The sequence below is a fragment of the Cornus florida genome, unplaced genomic scaffold (genome assembly GCF_030987335.1).
Source record: "Cornus florida cultivar Cherokee Brave unplaced genomic scaffold, ASM3098733v1 CherokeeBrave_3.0.0_Hap2_Chr02, whole genome shotgun sequence".
Lineage (NCBI taxonomy): Eukaryota > Viridiplantae > Streptophyta > Magnoliopsida > Cornales > Cornaceae > Cornus > Cornus florida.
In genome coordinates this window covers 4227644-4243202 of record NW_026775572.1, presented here as the reverse complement: position 1 = coordinate 4243202, position 15559 = coordinate 4227644, and the positions used below count along the sequence as shown (strand labels likewise).

General features: G+C 32.8%; 1 protein-coding gene and 1 non-coding gene across 7 annotated transcripts; one reads left to right on the top strand and one right to left on the bottom strand.

Moving 5' to 3' along the window:
- The first annotated feature begins 2697 nt into the window (after nt 1-2697).
- On the top strand, nt 2698-2769 carry TRNAC-GCA (transfer RNA cysteine (anticodon GCA)). The gene has a single exon. It is a non-coding gene; the product is annotated as a tRNA-Cys (tRNA).
- A 496-nt stretch (nt 2770-3265) lies between these two features.
- Nucleotides 3266-14294, bottom strand: LOC132293200 (sucrose-phosphatase 1-like). Of its 6 annotated transcripts, none has more exons than XM_059790568.1 (11): nt 14139-14294; nt 13504-13595; nt 11472-11556; nt 11088-11387; nt 10794-10895; nt 10411-10605; nt 10014-10301; nt 6024-6210; nt 4459-4505; nt 4248-4369; nt 3266-3579 (listed from the first exon to the last, which is right to left on the bottom strand). In XM_059790568.1, the coding sequence occupies exons 3-10, from the start codon at nt 11529-11531 to the stop codon at nt 4274-4276; spliced, it is 1275 nt and encodes a 424-aa protein (XP_059646551.1). In that variant the 5' UTR covers nt 11532-11556; nt 13504-13595; nt 14139-14294; the 3' UTR covers nt 3266-3579; nt 4248-4273. The 6 variants fall into 6 exon arrangements, with proteins under 6 accessions (XP_059646551.1, XP_059646550.1, XP_059646548.1 ...); XM_059790567.1 differs by lacking the exon at nt 3266-3579 and adding an exon at nt 3630-3989; XM_059790565.1 differs by lacking the exon at nt 3266-3579 and having other exon boundaries at nt 4109-4369.
- Nucleotides 14295-15559: the final 1265 nt, after the last annotated feature.

Sequence of the window (15559 nt, the reverse complement as noted above, 5' to 3'; positions counted from 1 at the left end):
TTTGGGTTTGAGTCCAAGGGCACCCAAGTTTTTAAGATGGGGAGGACCTAGGTAAGGTCCAAACCATTTACCACACACGCACATGCCCCGCCCGGTTTGGGCTTGGTTATAAAATATGTTTAATTTTTTTAAAAATGAAATTGGACCTGTGCTGGATTTTAGTTTTAATCTTTTCTGGGCTTATTCAGAATTCAGATGAGCCTGTTTGCTGGGCTTATTCAGATGGGCTGGTATTTAATTTAAAAAACCAATTTTCAGTTTTTTCCAAAAAAGGGTTGCACCCATTCTGTTTTAAACTGAACCAGTGCATTCAGTTTTAACCACTTGAATTGAACCATCACATCCCATGCAGGTGATGGTTCAGGCCACCCGAAAAGGCACCTTGATGCCTGTATAAACCCTCCTTTGGATTCATTCCAAAGCACACCAATTCAGAAATCATTCTTCTCTTTTCTAAATTATCTTCTTCCTTCTCCCTTCTTCTATAATTGTCTGTGGGTTCGAGCCTTAGTCAGTGAGTTCGAGTCAGAGAGTACTACATCGAGCCGATTCACTTATTCATTCGGTTTGCAGTGCTACTATCAAAGAAAGACAAGTTGCTAACGGACGAATATGTCTTAAGGACATAGAATCAGATTCTACCCTCTTTTAATCAGATTCTTTTAATTTTATAGTTTTATTTCATATATATAATTATATTTTGTAATGAATTATAATATATATTATTATTTTATAATAATAGTTATTACTATTATATATATATATATACACACACGTTATATTTTTAGATAATATTTAAATAGGAATACATTATACTTTTAGATAATATTTAAATAGTAATACTATAGTATATTGTATACCTAGATCATATTTCAACAACATATTCATTTGAAACAATACTAATTAATCTCATCAAATCCTGTTATTAGAAACTGGTGTAAACACATTAGTAACTTAGAATCCTAAAAGTTACACTTTTAATGAGAACTAGCAACCTCCTTATCTTTATTTTATTTTTGTTTGGTAAAGAGAGAGATTTTAGTAGTACTCCACCGGAGGGTTTGAAAGAAGAGGACATAACAATAGGATACTGGATTTAGGAGCATTAACAAATTAAGAAAACGACACGAGAGCAAATATTGAATTATAGTAATACAATTGCTTCATTAATTATATATCGAATACAACAAATTGATCAAACCGTCTGCGCGCGCCGCTACATCAGCACCCATGATACAGAAAAGCGCACGATCACATATCATACATAATCTAGTGTTAGGGGGCAGAGGACAAAGTGGACTGTGTTATGTTTTTTGCAAAAGTAAGTAAATGAAAAATAAAAAATAAAAATTGATAACGACATAGTCTCGCCGGACAAAAACCACCGGACATGTGAAATTAAGTTGGTGTCAGGAGGTTATATAGAAGATGGGGTGGAGAACAAGGTGGAGGAGCTTGAAACAAGTGCAGGAGAGTGAGAGGAACACCAGACCGTACACAATTCGAAGACCCATATATATATATATGTATGTATGTATGTATGTATGTATGTGTATGACGAACCAATTTGATTAAACGAGAGTATTCAATATCAGAGACCGATGTTGGGAATACATTTATAGAGAGAGGAGAGTATGGATGGTAATAGGTTGGTTTTGGATTTTGTAAGTTGTTCCTTTGGTAAACAAACCGTGCTCATTAGGTTGACCAAAGGGTCACGTGTTCTGTCTAGATTGCGTACACATGTACGCTTTGCTGTTTCATAACTGTGTGCCAACTGGGAGGCATATCTCTGTCTTTGTTCATTCCACGTTCCACATAGTACGGAGTAAAAATTACAATTAAAACTAGAATTGTAGAGGTTTTCGAATCGAACTGAATCAAGACCAATTTAATTCGGCTTTGAATTACAATTTTTTATTTTTTTTTTCAAAAAATATTAAACTCAACAACTAATTACCAATCCACATTAATTTGGCTTTATAAAAGCAAATACAAATTTATATAACAAATGGGCAATATATAACCTCTCAATTAAAAAATAAAATATATTTGAAATTTAATATCAAATCAAATCAAATATTATCCTGCTTTTGTAAAACAAATATGAAATTTAGTAGTAAAAAATCATTTGACTGTAGCCATAAATTTGTGTAATTTTAAAAACTTATTGCTGTATAGTCGTGTGCAGTTTTATATGTGTGACATATGTTATATATTATTGTTCACTAATATTGTAATATATATATTTAGTTTATATTGCAGTTTAATTGGGTTCTAATGCGAACCAAAATCATACATTAATGATTCCTTGTTTTGGAACTTAATCTTAAACCAATCAAATTGAAATGACGATTTAGTATGATTTCTATCAGTTTCACGGTTCAAACGAATTTTGTGCACTCGTATAATAGTGTATTAATATTAAAAATAAAAATGTTACCAAACTGTATATGCATAATTGAGTAACAGTTGATATGGTCATGATGTGAGCCTAACATAAATCAGTCTAATTAATTTAATTGGTGCATATTATTTTTATAGATTTTTTTCAAATGCAGGCATTTCAATTAAAAAGTCTGCTTAAAATTATAATTTTTATTTTTTTCAGTTGTGAAAAGATTTTGGGAGGAGAAAATCTGTTGTAGAGAATATAAAGGGAAAATGCAATGCTAAGTTCAAAACAGAACAAGATGGGGGTCCATAGCTCAGTGGTAGAGCATTTGACTGCAGATCAAGAGGTCACCGGTTCGAACCCGGTTGGGCCCTTCTTTTTCCTTTTTTGCTCTTCACTGCATGCCACATTGCCACCATAGTTTTTCTAGTGCAGGTTGCCTAAATCGAAATACATGTTGCATAAATAAAATACATGTTTCACCTGAGTATATATATATATATATAAATAAAATTTTATTTTCCTTATTTTTAGTTGCATAAATAAAATAGAAGTATCTGTTTCATCTTTTATAGGGCCAAAATAAATAAATAAATAAAAATTGAACTGATGTGATATGAGTGTGGCATTTCATCCTAGGGTTTCACTTAAGATGGTTAAGGCTACTAGAGAGTAACATGATTCAATTATTTTAATTTCCTTATTAAAAAAAAAGGGGGTATGAAAGAAGGTGGTAATGCCAGCACTGTCATATTTATTTATTTATTTATTTTATTTTTTTCATAACAAAGGAAAACACAGTCAAAGGAGAAAGAAACAAACACAAAACCACCCTCAACCAGGCTGGGGAGGGAAGTCGTACTGGACTACAGTAACAAAATCCGAGGAGTTGAGAAGAAGAGCTCTACGACCCAAGGAGTGCGCAACCCCATTACAAGATCTAGGAACCCATGCAAGGCTGCTTGCATCGAAACAGAGTAGCAGGAGATTGATGCCTTCAATAATCACCGAGACCAAAAGAGAGTGGGATGGGCGTCACAAATTTGAAAATAAACAAGGTAAGAATATAATTTGAAAATCCCACTGGTTAGCAACACCATTGCACAAGTTGCAACGATTTTGTTTCTTCTTTAAGCACTCTTTCCTTACTTCAATACACCTCTTTGTTTGGCACATAAAGGAACCTGTTCGGCGTGTAACAACAATAAGGGCATCAGATTTGATCTTTCGTACATTTGGCATGCAACACATATCCATGGTCTTTCTTTGTATATATGTATATTTTGATCCCAAAAAAACATAGGTCTCACCATTACAAAAAATTTATTCATAGCATAAGATGGTCACAAGAAGAAACAGACACTAGAACACCGTCCCCTGGACAACCCACTCAGCAATGTATGATGAATGTGGTTGGGCATGAACATGAATCATGGAAACTAAATTTGCCTGCCTCAACTTCTACTCCTGTTAATCTCATGGCCCTGCCCCGACTTTCGATTATTTATGTTCACTTATTCAACCACTGAGGGAAGGAGGGAGGGAAGCTAACAACTCTTCTACCTATGATAAAATTGAAATAGTAGCTTTTAATCTGAAAGGAAACAAGACAAACTCATTAAATTTGTGATCTATTCACTCTAATTCTATGCTCCAGAACGGTAGTTCAAATATATATATATATATATATATATAGAAAGAAAAAGACAACCCTATCAATAAGACAGATCAAATAAAATATATTGTAATTGAAGCCATCTTCAAAGTTGATGGTGATATATGAATCATCAACTGAATTTGTAACTATGATGTGATCTCCATTTATTTAAATAGAAGTAAAATTATGCATTACTGGATCATCAGAGACGGGAGCACCGGCTAGATAAACCAGGTTGTATGATCTTTTGCTGCCAACCCATCCAACCAAGTCTGATGCACATGCACCCAAGTGAACCCTTCTGAAACACTCTCATCCTGTAAATTAAGCAATCAACTTTTAAAATATTAAGAAGATTAAGCAGACATTTAGTAGGATACTTCAGCACAACAATTTCAGAACTTACATTCGAACTTAATAGAACTGTCACCATGCAACCACACCGCTCTTCACCTACAAGAGAGCAAGTTTTCAGAAAGCATTTAGGCCACTTTTCCTACTACAAATATTGCAGCTATCTTGTCACTTAAATAATCCCACATTAGATCCTTGCTTTTCCTCTTATAATTCCTTTTTATTGGGATAAAAATGCATATATAAAGCTCCAATTCTATCAACAAAAGTAAGAATAATAACCCGAAAAGGAGCAAAGTTGGAAAGCATGTATATCATGAAGATTGTGATGATGATATGTTACACCATTCATATTCCTAAAACTGGACAAGAATAAGATATCGAAATTCAGTCTATTTCCTAGGAGAAAATTCCCAAAATGAAAATAGAAACTGCTTCCATTAGATGTATCTGCATTTTGCTTTTCTTTTCTGGCTAAATGGATATTGGACATATCAGAATTTTCTATGGGAAGTTATTTATATTTGGGCACCAGTGGTTGTGTAAGATTTACAAAACTAATAACCAAATCAAGCTTTCACTAATCTGAAATATTTGTAGAAGCCAAACAGAAAAGTTTTCTGCACTACATCCTTTTTTTTTTCTCTTAGGCTTCACAAAATATCTCCAGTCTTCACGACTAATTAATTATTTTCCAGAAAACCCTAAAAATACTTCTCCAATACTTCACAAAATATCCATTGTGGGCTGGTGCGATTGCCTCAAGAGGCTTTTGCTTCCTAGCTTGTAGGTAATAACATGTCTGCCGCAACCTAGAGCTGGATTCTGTGTGTGTGTGTTATTCACAATTTTTGGTTTGTCTTTGAGTTCTGACAATGAAATTGGAAGAGAACCTATCTCACTCTAATTAAAAATAACTTTCAAGTCTTGATAGTAATTCAATCCTCAATCCTTCTCAAGCTCAGTATATGGAACATCATGGACATTTATGTTCTCAAAGACGATGTTTCTTGTGTAAATTGAGATAGAAGAAACAATTTGGGAGGAAAAATAAAATAGATAGAGGATTGAATAATAAAATAAATAAAAATTATTAGGGAAAAGAACTTTCATGTAAATAATAAATTTGTTTATTCTTTGGTCTGTCTACAGCTCTAAACATTAAGTCCAAACCTAGACAACCATACTGTAAGTGCCACTAAAGATGGGAGTTTCTACAATGACCACAACAATACATAACTTCAAGTTTCATGTAACTGCATTAGCACAAATATAAAACTTTTACCTATGTTCCCTTCAATATAACTATAAAAAGGAAGAATATGAATTCAAAACATACAGATCGTTGTTTATATGAATTTAAAACATACATATCATTATTTATTAAAAAATCAAAGAACATATGCTACATTGAGGTCTACAGATGAAAAGAAAATATAGTGTTTTCCGAGACTAGAAAGAAAGCTGATCATACCACGGGATTAGCTAGTTTTACAGCAGAGAATGAAATGGAAAGGTGAAAAATGAAAAGAGCATATTGGGGGCAGGAACATGCAAAGGCAAAGGAAAACACCACTTTATTTTTTTTTTTTGGGGGGGGAGGGGGGAATGTCTCACCGTTTAGCTCCCACTTAGTAAACTTCACAAGCCATGTGTTTGAACCAATCTTGGTAGATAAAACCTGATCCACCCAAACCCGAAATTGTTTCCCTTGTTTGTCTCCATAGCACCCTTTCAATGCATCTATGCAGTCACGGAGAAGTTTCTCACAACCAGATGGATGGATATGAACACCAGGTGGATGCTGCAAGAGCAGAATAGTTAGTGAAGTACTAAAACAGTTCATTTAGGGAATAAAAAATGAATAAAATTGATGTTCAAGCCAAGGTCAAAAAGGAAAAAAGAAAGTATGACTCTTTCGACATATGAGCCAAGTGCTGGCAATTTCCTACTAAAAACTTAGGTTGTAAAGTGCCAAAGTGTCTTGAGTCATATGAGTATGACCATTGAAGACAAATGCAGACAAAAATCTGCGAAGAAAACGGCAAAAAATCTGGCATCCTCAATCACATATTTAGGGCACAGGTATAGAGAACTTAATAGACCTAGATTGATCTTGGAGAGGCTCAAAGTTTTGTTTTAAACGAATTTTTGAAAAGTGGCTTTTCAGAAACAACGGATCTCAACATATTTGAAAATCAAATGTTTGTTGAAAAGCAGATGATGTCAATTAATCCAGAATGCCTCGATCAATCTATATTTGACCAGTGAGTATTGATTGAGGTCTCGATCAATCGATATTTGTCCACTAAGTATTGATTTAGAGGTCTTGATCAAATTCTTTGGACCTTTATTTTTGGAAACTCTCAAATTAGAACTCTACAAGGGCCACCTATATTGGCTATAAATATGGAGTTATAGACAATCTAGATTATGATTTGAAGCCTCTAATTATCTTTACAAAAAAAAAAAAAAAAAAAATCCTTGAGAGGGTAAAATTCCTAATTACTCGATCTAGGGTTTCCTTAAACTCCATTATATGTAATTGAGTGTTCATCAAGGAGGATCTCATCAAGCATATCAAGCCAATTCAAATCAACCAATAAGATTACTGAAGAGAATCAAATTCACGAGGAGTGAAGTCTATTGATGAGTGGACGGACAACCTGGATGCTTGAGTGAAAAGTTTGGCGTTAGTCTACGTCAAAAGGTAACTTGGAGTATAGCGTGTGAGAACTTGTAGCTCCTTTCCCATATAGTGGATTGTATCTGACTAGATTTGGTCATCTGATTTTTCCCTGTTTAGGGTTTTCCAAGTAAAAATCATGTCTCTAGTCTGCTTTACTTTTTATATCCAGGACCGGTCGGTGTCAATATCCCTACGCAGCCCATTGAATTTTTGAGAGCTCCTGCAACCTTTTCTATCTATTGATCATCCCGTGCCCGAGTATGACCTACTCGTCTATCTTCAAAGAATTTTGGCCGACCAAACTGAAAGTCAAAGCTTTTGGCAGCCAAAGAGTTTGAAGACAAGACCCTTTAAATAACCTTACCTTAGGGCCAAGAGGAAAAGTGAATTACAGAATGCAGAAAGGACACAGGGTTGCTCTTTGATTGGAAAAAAAAGATAGATTTCCACAGACCAATCTTCTCGTTTCCTGCTTCTAGTATGCTTTACTTTTTATGGATACATGATTGTGTAATGGGTACAAACTAAAATTCAAATAACAACCAGCACAAATACCTAAAGATAACTGAAATTCAAAATAAATATCCATAAGACCAATTTGTTGGAATTTAGTAGTAAACTTCAAAAGGCAACCAAATATAGCATGGGATGAGGTTATTAAAAATGACTTCAAAAAGATAAATACAGTAGGTGAAATGGGAAAAGATTGGAGAGAGAATCCATGTGGCCGACCCCGTTCATATGGGATTAAGGCAAGGATGATGATGACGGTGATGATTTATTTTATTTTATTTTGCCAATTTTGAATTTGAAAAAGTCTATAACTAATAAGTTTATTAAACTTTTATGACAGTCATGAATCTTTGATTCTCTAATTATGACCTTATTTATTTTGTCAATTATATTTTTGAATTTTAAAAATTACCCTAATCCCAATATGCCTATAAATAGTGAGCCTAATCCATGAGAGCTATACGCACATACGCTTACGAACTTGCTCTATACAATATTCTCTCTCCCTCAAAGCTTCTTTGTTGCCATTTATATTTTAATTATTGAATATATTTTTTTTATAAGTATTTTTATTCTGAAATATTATCCTTCTATTACTATTATTTTCCGTCTACACTCATTTTGGGCAACTTTGATACATAAGAGACTTGATCCATTGCCTTCCTGTAGTCGTGCACATAAAGGAAGTGCCATTGAGAACTGATTTGGGTTGTATCTTAGAGTTGACTAGCACCGTCCGCACCAGCACGTAGGGAAAGACTATCAACTTTAGGACAAGATATTCATCATGTGCCTCTTCACATCAAACCAGCTTTTCTACAACTTATTTTAATTGTCTTATTTTATTCTCATTCTTTTCTCTTTTTGTCACATGTAACAACTATATATATATATATATATATTATGACTATCATTGCATGTGATTAAATACACACAAAACTAAAATATTCCCTTTGATTTAATTTTTGCATAAACTGGTTAAGTGTGATTTAGTGTAATTTTCAATTACACTAGTGCATATAAAATATATTTTTGTGTTTAGCGTAATTTTCATTGTAATACTAACTAATGCATATAAAATATTAATCTTTAACACTATTCACCCCCTCTAGGTCTAAATCACCACTCATACTCTGACATGTCAAAGCCTTGAGTCATGGTCCCTAGACTTAGCAATTGGTATGAGAGTATATCAATTGTTGACTTATCAGACTCAAGAAAAGCCTTTAATTTAGAAATAAACCTAACTTACCAACAATGTAACTTCAGCACAATTCTATCTGAATCAAGCAAACTGAAATTGGGCATACATTCACAAAGAACACATAAACATGGGTGTATACAAAGAAATTGAAATTTCTTTAACCACATATGAAACTCATGATGTCGTTTACTTTATTATTTAATTATATCATAAGCATGAGTGTATACAAAGAAATTGAAATTTCTTTAACCACGTATGAAACTCATGATGTTGTTCACTTTATTATTTAATTATATAAATTAAATAGAAGCAACACAATCTATATTCTATGATCTATCCATACCTATAAAGGTCTAAGGTGCATACTTCAATTTCTTAATTGTTCTCATTTAACTCACATGGATAAAGAAAAAAGGGGGTGAGCAGGCATACAACCCATATTAATAACTACTACACCTAAGGGGAGCAGATTTCCCTCCAATTTGTGAATTTGGCACATAGCATAATCCATGATCTCGACGGATTTGACTACCTCAATCACAAATTTTACCATGAATCTGATGAGTTATTTAGCAAGAACAATATATATATATAGGCTCCCCAAAAGCCTTAAAAGCTGGACTCAATATCAGAGTTTTGTACTGCCACAAGACTGTGTGATTTTGTTATTAAAATTTGAGATTTACATCCAAGTAACCACTTTATAAGATTTAGTATATCCAAACAATATCTTATTCACATTTTATGCTCTAGAGACGCTCGCATCGTTACACATTTTAGAGATCTATATTCCAGATCCTGCCCCACTCTTTTTGGTGGCCTAAATTACAACCAATTCTTCAATATGCTCACCTAGCATTGAGACATCTGAATCTGAGTCAATTTGACACAGGTGCAAGGCGGCAAAATTTGATTAAACTTAATATACTTTTAAATGTACAGTTTCAATAAATAACTGAATAAAGTAGCAAAAAATGTTCAATTCTTTACAGAACTACAACACAAAATAAAATATGAAATCTTGCCGAAGACAAAAGCATAAATAGGTTCAACTGTGTTTTATTTTCCACCCACTCATTTTATTGGCATAGTTCAACTCATAATCCAGTAAATGTTAATTGATATTGAGAATAAAAGTTCCAAGAATGCACGTACTAAATGCATATAAAAATATGAACATAAAAAAGGATATCGAACATACACAATTTGCTTTCAGACCAGCTAGATACAGCGCAGAATTCTCAACTTCTGCATGCCTCCATTTCTCATAAAACAAGTAGAATTTCACTATCTCGTTACCCGGATTGGGGTTTTCGACATTAGCCTCAAAGTCAGTAACATCTCTAGGAGAAGTACTTGGGCCAAGGTTAAAACGACCAATGGCTTGTATGATGCCTGCTGCACACCTCTCAGTCGCATGGATTATTTTAGGGTTATCTTTCGCATTTTCAGCATGCCACTTCAACAGTTCTTCCTGAGCATTGCTTACCTGCAAAATGAACAAAATTTAAAAAGGAAAACAGTTAGAATACAAAATTGTAAATTCCCAATGTGACGTTAAAGTGAGAATTTGATGATGAATTAGGTGAACCACCAACCATGACACCGTATACTTCTGGAATGCTAAACAGTTCAGCATCATTTCCAGAGTCACCACAAGCAAGAGTGTTAATAGGTAATTTTCCCTCAGTCTTGAATTTTTTTAGCAAATATGCAAGAGCTTGTCCTTTGCCAGCACCTTGAGGTAATATATCCAAATCCATTCCTCCACTGTAGATTATTTTAACATTCAACTGACCAACAACAAAGCAAAATGCTAAAACAATGAGAAAAAAATAAAAGAAGCTTCGAAATAAAAATATGGTGTAATTCAAAAAGTCTGCATCTATCTTAGCAGAATTTATTAAAAGAAATACAATTAATCAAACGTTTTTAAGAATTAACAGAAAAATAATGAAGTAAAAATATAGTTCAATCTTACCCCACGTTTCTCCAAACACCCAGAAAGAGCCTTCATTACTTGCTGGGCCTTTTCTTTCTGAACATAGAAGCTAACCTTGTGAGGTCGCTGCTCTGTTTCTGCCTGCATAACCCCAAAAAAAAATTAACTGGAATCCATTACATAAACCATTTTCCTAATCAAAGCATAATATGCCAATTCTTTTCAAAATTACTGCCAAAAGATGGAAATTATATATTAAACCAAATGTTATTGTCTATCTAGAGATAAACATCAACAAGAAAAAAGCTATTATCTACAAAGTACAAACCATACATGAAGAGTAAGTTCAGAAAACTTGCTTGTTTCCTCTGTGACTATGTTCCTGTCCCATTTCTGATTTAGACATTCAACCCAACCATCATCTGGCACCATTGAATTACCATATGTTATCTCTGTTCCCACAGACATTATGGTAATATCTGGGGTTAGCATGGGTTTTTCTTTCCTCAGCTGCTTGTAAAGTGTAGGTGACCTTCCAGTTGAGAACACTAGAAGAGAATCATGCCGATAATTGGCTTCCCACAAGGCATTAAACCTAAGCAGAGAGAGATTCTCAGGATCATGATGGTCAACCTGCAAAGCATCTTCATCAATAAATTGAAACAACAAAGAGGATAGAAGGAAGGCAGTAACAAAACAAACAAAAACAATACAAACCATTGTATGGTCAAGGTCTGAAACTATCATGAGACGTGCAGAACTCTTGAGCCGATCCATGATTGTTCTAATGCTACCTTGACCCCTGAAAAACGATTAACAAGGATTTATAATTCTAGAAAAAAAGTTGCATAAATTATTGTAAAAATAAATTTGTCATACGCTTATACTTCAGCTGGTTACTAACAAATTTTCAAAAGATGTATAAACTATCATATAAAACAAAGAGTAAGGATAACTAGAGATCCAATTGTCAGTTAGATTGGTTGTTCAAGACATGCAGACAAGTCAATGTACTTATAGAAAGTTATTGCAAAGTTGTAAACAATGTTTAAATAAATGATGACTAGATACAAGGTGTAAGCTTTGGATAAAGCCCACAGTTATTGTTGAGGGGAAAAAAATATTGTTCAAATCATTGAAAGTTTCACAGGCATATGAACAGTATATGGTTCACTCCTGCCCATACAAACATAACAACAAACAACCAATCACAATGTGCTTATATAAATCGCGATTAAGAAAAGCAGTTACAACAACAAGATCCTATTCGGAAAGCTAGTAACCAAAACATATAATTTCAAGTAGGAAATCCTTTTAGTATTATGACATTGAGAATCCAAAAAAAAAAATTACTATTCAAATGGAAAAAGATTATTTCCCAACTGTTTGTTGTCAACTACAAGAATCACTTATCAACTTCATTCCTATCTAGGATCCTTTTTTCTATTAAATCAAAGACTATCACAACTTCTCTACTCATATCTTTACTTGTCCCCGTAACACCTTTTACTTATTCTTAAATCATTCCTCCAGACTAGATTAGTTGCCAGCCTCCATGGCACTTGACCAGATCATCTTAAACTACAATCTCTCACCTTGTCTTCAATTGGTGCTACATCAAGCTTCTGACAGATACTTTTCTTTCTTTAAATTACATTTTTAAGTTTTTAAATGTGTTACCATTCATCCATCCTAGCATTCTAATTTCTTTTTTTGGTAAGCTAGATTTTATTAAAACGAAGAGAAAACCGCATGCATTCTAGTTTCAAGGGCATTTTTCCCTTAACTGCTTAACATTATATACCGCAATAATTTTGTCCTCCCTTGCCTTACATTTCCTGGTACATGAATCAAAAAACAACAATCTACGTTGTGACATCATTCTATCGTGGTGAAAGTTTAGAAATCTTCATTTGACCCACCTGGTTAAAAAAATAATAAATAATCCATTTGACCTATTGCAAATCCCTTTGTTCCGTCTCTTTTCACATAATATTTGCTTCCCATTACAAAATAATCTTTAATCAAACTTTTTTCTATCATTCCTCTTATGAAAACCATAACAACGTCTATTTTTATAATTTCCTTCCTTACATGGAAATTTCCTCCAATAGATAAAACTCTATAGTACTTTCCCTAAGGATCTCTCAAAACCAATCCACATGCTCCTATGGTAGCCGTTTAAAGCATTTACCCAACTAAAATGCATATGTTACTTGTATAAATTGTCTCTTCTCATCATACAAATTAGTTAACATTGATATATCTAGCACTCTTCCATATCACAGATTACTCTCACTGAAATCCAATTTTTGTGTTCCCAACATATTGAGGACCACTGTGGTTCCAAGATAATATTTCAGGAACAAGCTGTGAATCTCAATTTTGATCATTGCACCAAGAAGCTCCAACCAACCCCAACACACAGACAAATAAATAATTGATAGATCAGGCACCAAAAAAAAAAAAAAAAGAGAGAGAGAGAGGGGAAGTCCATAAGAATAATTTATTTATTTTTTATAATTCGCATCATAAGAATAATCATAATAGCAAAACAAACAGATAAGCATATAAATGAAGCAAAACCAAATAAATTAAATGCCGGTAAAGACACAAACAGAGCTGCCATTATTTTTCACAAATTGAATAAACCAATCCTTCAACATACGATCACATTCATAAGAGATGTATCAAGTTCTCAGTAAAACAAATATATATATATATATATATCCACAGAAGAAAACATTACCAGGAGTATCGGATCAAGCGACTTGAATTGCTAAAAGCACTTGCGGTTTATGAGAAAATTTTGAATTTCATGAACCAAAAGTAAATGAAGTTCTGCAAAACAAACGTACAATTAGAATAACCCAAAAAAATAAGACAAAAAAAGAAATAATAAATATATAAGTGAACTTATATATAAGTGTATATGTTTATATATATTACAGAGAGAACTAATCTTTGATGGGAGAAATGGAGAGAGATCAGAATAATAACAGAAAAGTGAACTTCGATAAAAATATAAAATAATAATAATAATAATCAAAGTTCTACATAATTTGAAAGACACGTAATATATATGTATATTACACACGCCACGCCAGGTGTGTTTATATTATATTATAGTGTATATATATATATATAGGAAGTGAATGGGGAAAATGTTACAGAACTAATTCTTTTGATGGGAAAAAAATGGAGAGAAATTGGAGTAATTAACCAGAAAAGTGAACTTTAATGGAAAAGAATCAAATTCTACAAAATTATACAGTGTATAGAAGTTTGTGGAGAGAGAGGGAGAGGGGAGTTCATTAATAAACAATCACCCACCAGGAATTGATGTGAAAATTAGGGCTCAAAAGATGAAAGAAGTAAACATACAAGTGGTGAGAGAGCATTGTTGTTGTGTGGCCCTTGAATTTGTTGGAGACGATAACGGAAGAGGGGGGAGGAGTATCGGATCCAAATGGTTTGGCGCTTCTTTTGTGAAGTGCAAGCAAGATGAGATATTATTATTCCTTACCACCGTCGATTTTGGGCATATGCTCAATTGATGGCCACGATAATATTAGTTGAGGCACTTGATAGGCCGAGGCTCAACAATCCGGGGTGGAAAGGAATGTGAAACGGCATATTCTCAAGGTATGGCTGCTGATGGGATATTTTTTTTTTGCTTTTAAATTTTTTTTTTTTCTTTTCACAATTATCTTAATAAATATATAATAATTGAACTTTACATTATCTACATTTATTTTAACTAAATTTTCTTGGAAACTAAATTTAAGACACCAATATATATATATATATATATATATATTTTTAAAATTCAAGATATCGATTTGATACTTCAAACACAATGTTATAAACATAGGATAAAATTAACAACTTCTATATTCTTCATTTGTAATTTACTAAAATTATTTAAATTTTAATTCATTTTTTGATCTCATTGTTTTTATTGATGTTATAATTTACTCTTTCTAATTTTTTTATAATGGACGCTACACCTGACTTATCTCTAATGGTTTGATGATTGATCTTGTCTCTCCTTCTTATGTTTCTTTTTTAACACTCAACATTTCACTCCCTGTAAAATTGTTCGTTTAATGAGTATTCTATACATATACTTTTCCTTTTAAACTTAATTGGTATTCCTTTATCACAAAAACAAATAATTAAAATATTAATATTTTTTTATATATAAAATAAATAAATAAAAACTTCAAATTGGGTTCAATTTAATCCCTAACTTGTTTTCGTAATATTAGTATAGGAAAAATTTTCCTTCTCTCATTTATAATTTTGTACCTTTCAAAAATTAATAAGTCATATGTTTTTAACAACACAACAAACTGATTGTCTTTTTATTGATGCTTCCACCTTAAGACTTTGTTTGGATAAATAGATGAGAAAAAAATTAAAATTATAACATTAATTATGAGAGAAATAAAAGATAGCAGTAATATGTAAATTATAAATAAATTTAAAAAGGAAATATATATTATTTTATGTTTGGAAAAAGGTAAAAAGAGTGAAAAATGGCCCAAGGGCACCCAAGTTTTTAAGAGGGAAATGACTTATGCAGGCTTGGGTCCAAACCATCTACCACGCGCACGCCCACCACCCCTCCTGTACCGGGCCGGGGGCTAGGCTTGATTGTGAAATCCAATTAATTTTTACTAATAAAAAAAAAAATTGTGAAAAAAGTATAAATATATATATATGTGTATATATATATTTCAATTAATTTATTATCATATCCAAGGTGAGACTTATATGTTTTTAATTTCATTCACTAAAAT

Excerpts from the sequence above, each read along its gene's own strand:
- LOC132293200 (XM_059790568.1), bottom strand. The coding sequence starts at position 11,531 with ATGGATCGGCTCAAGAGTTCTGCACGTCTCATGATAGTTTCAGACCTT. Across the intron at positions 6,211-10,013 it reads CTGGTCTGAAAGCAAATTGT|CATCCACCTGGTGTTCATAT; the intron begins GTATGTTCGATA and ends CTGCTCTTGCAG. Across the intron at positions 4,506-6,023 it reads TACTAAGTGGGAGCTAAACG|GTGAAGAGCGGTGTGGTTGC; the intron begins GTGAGACATTCC and ends GCTCTCTTGTAG.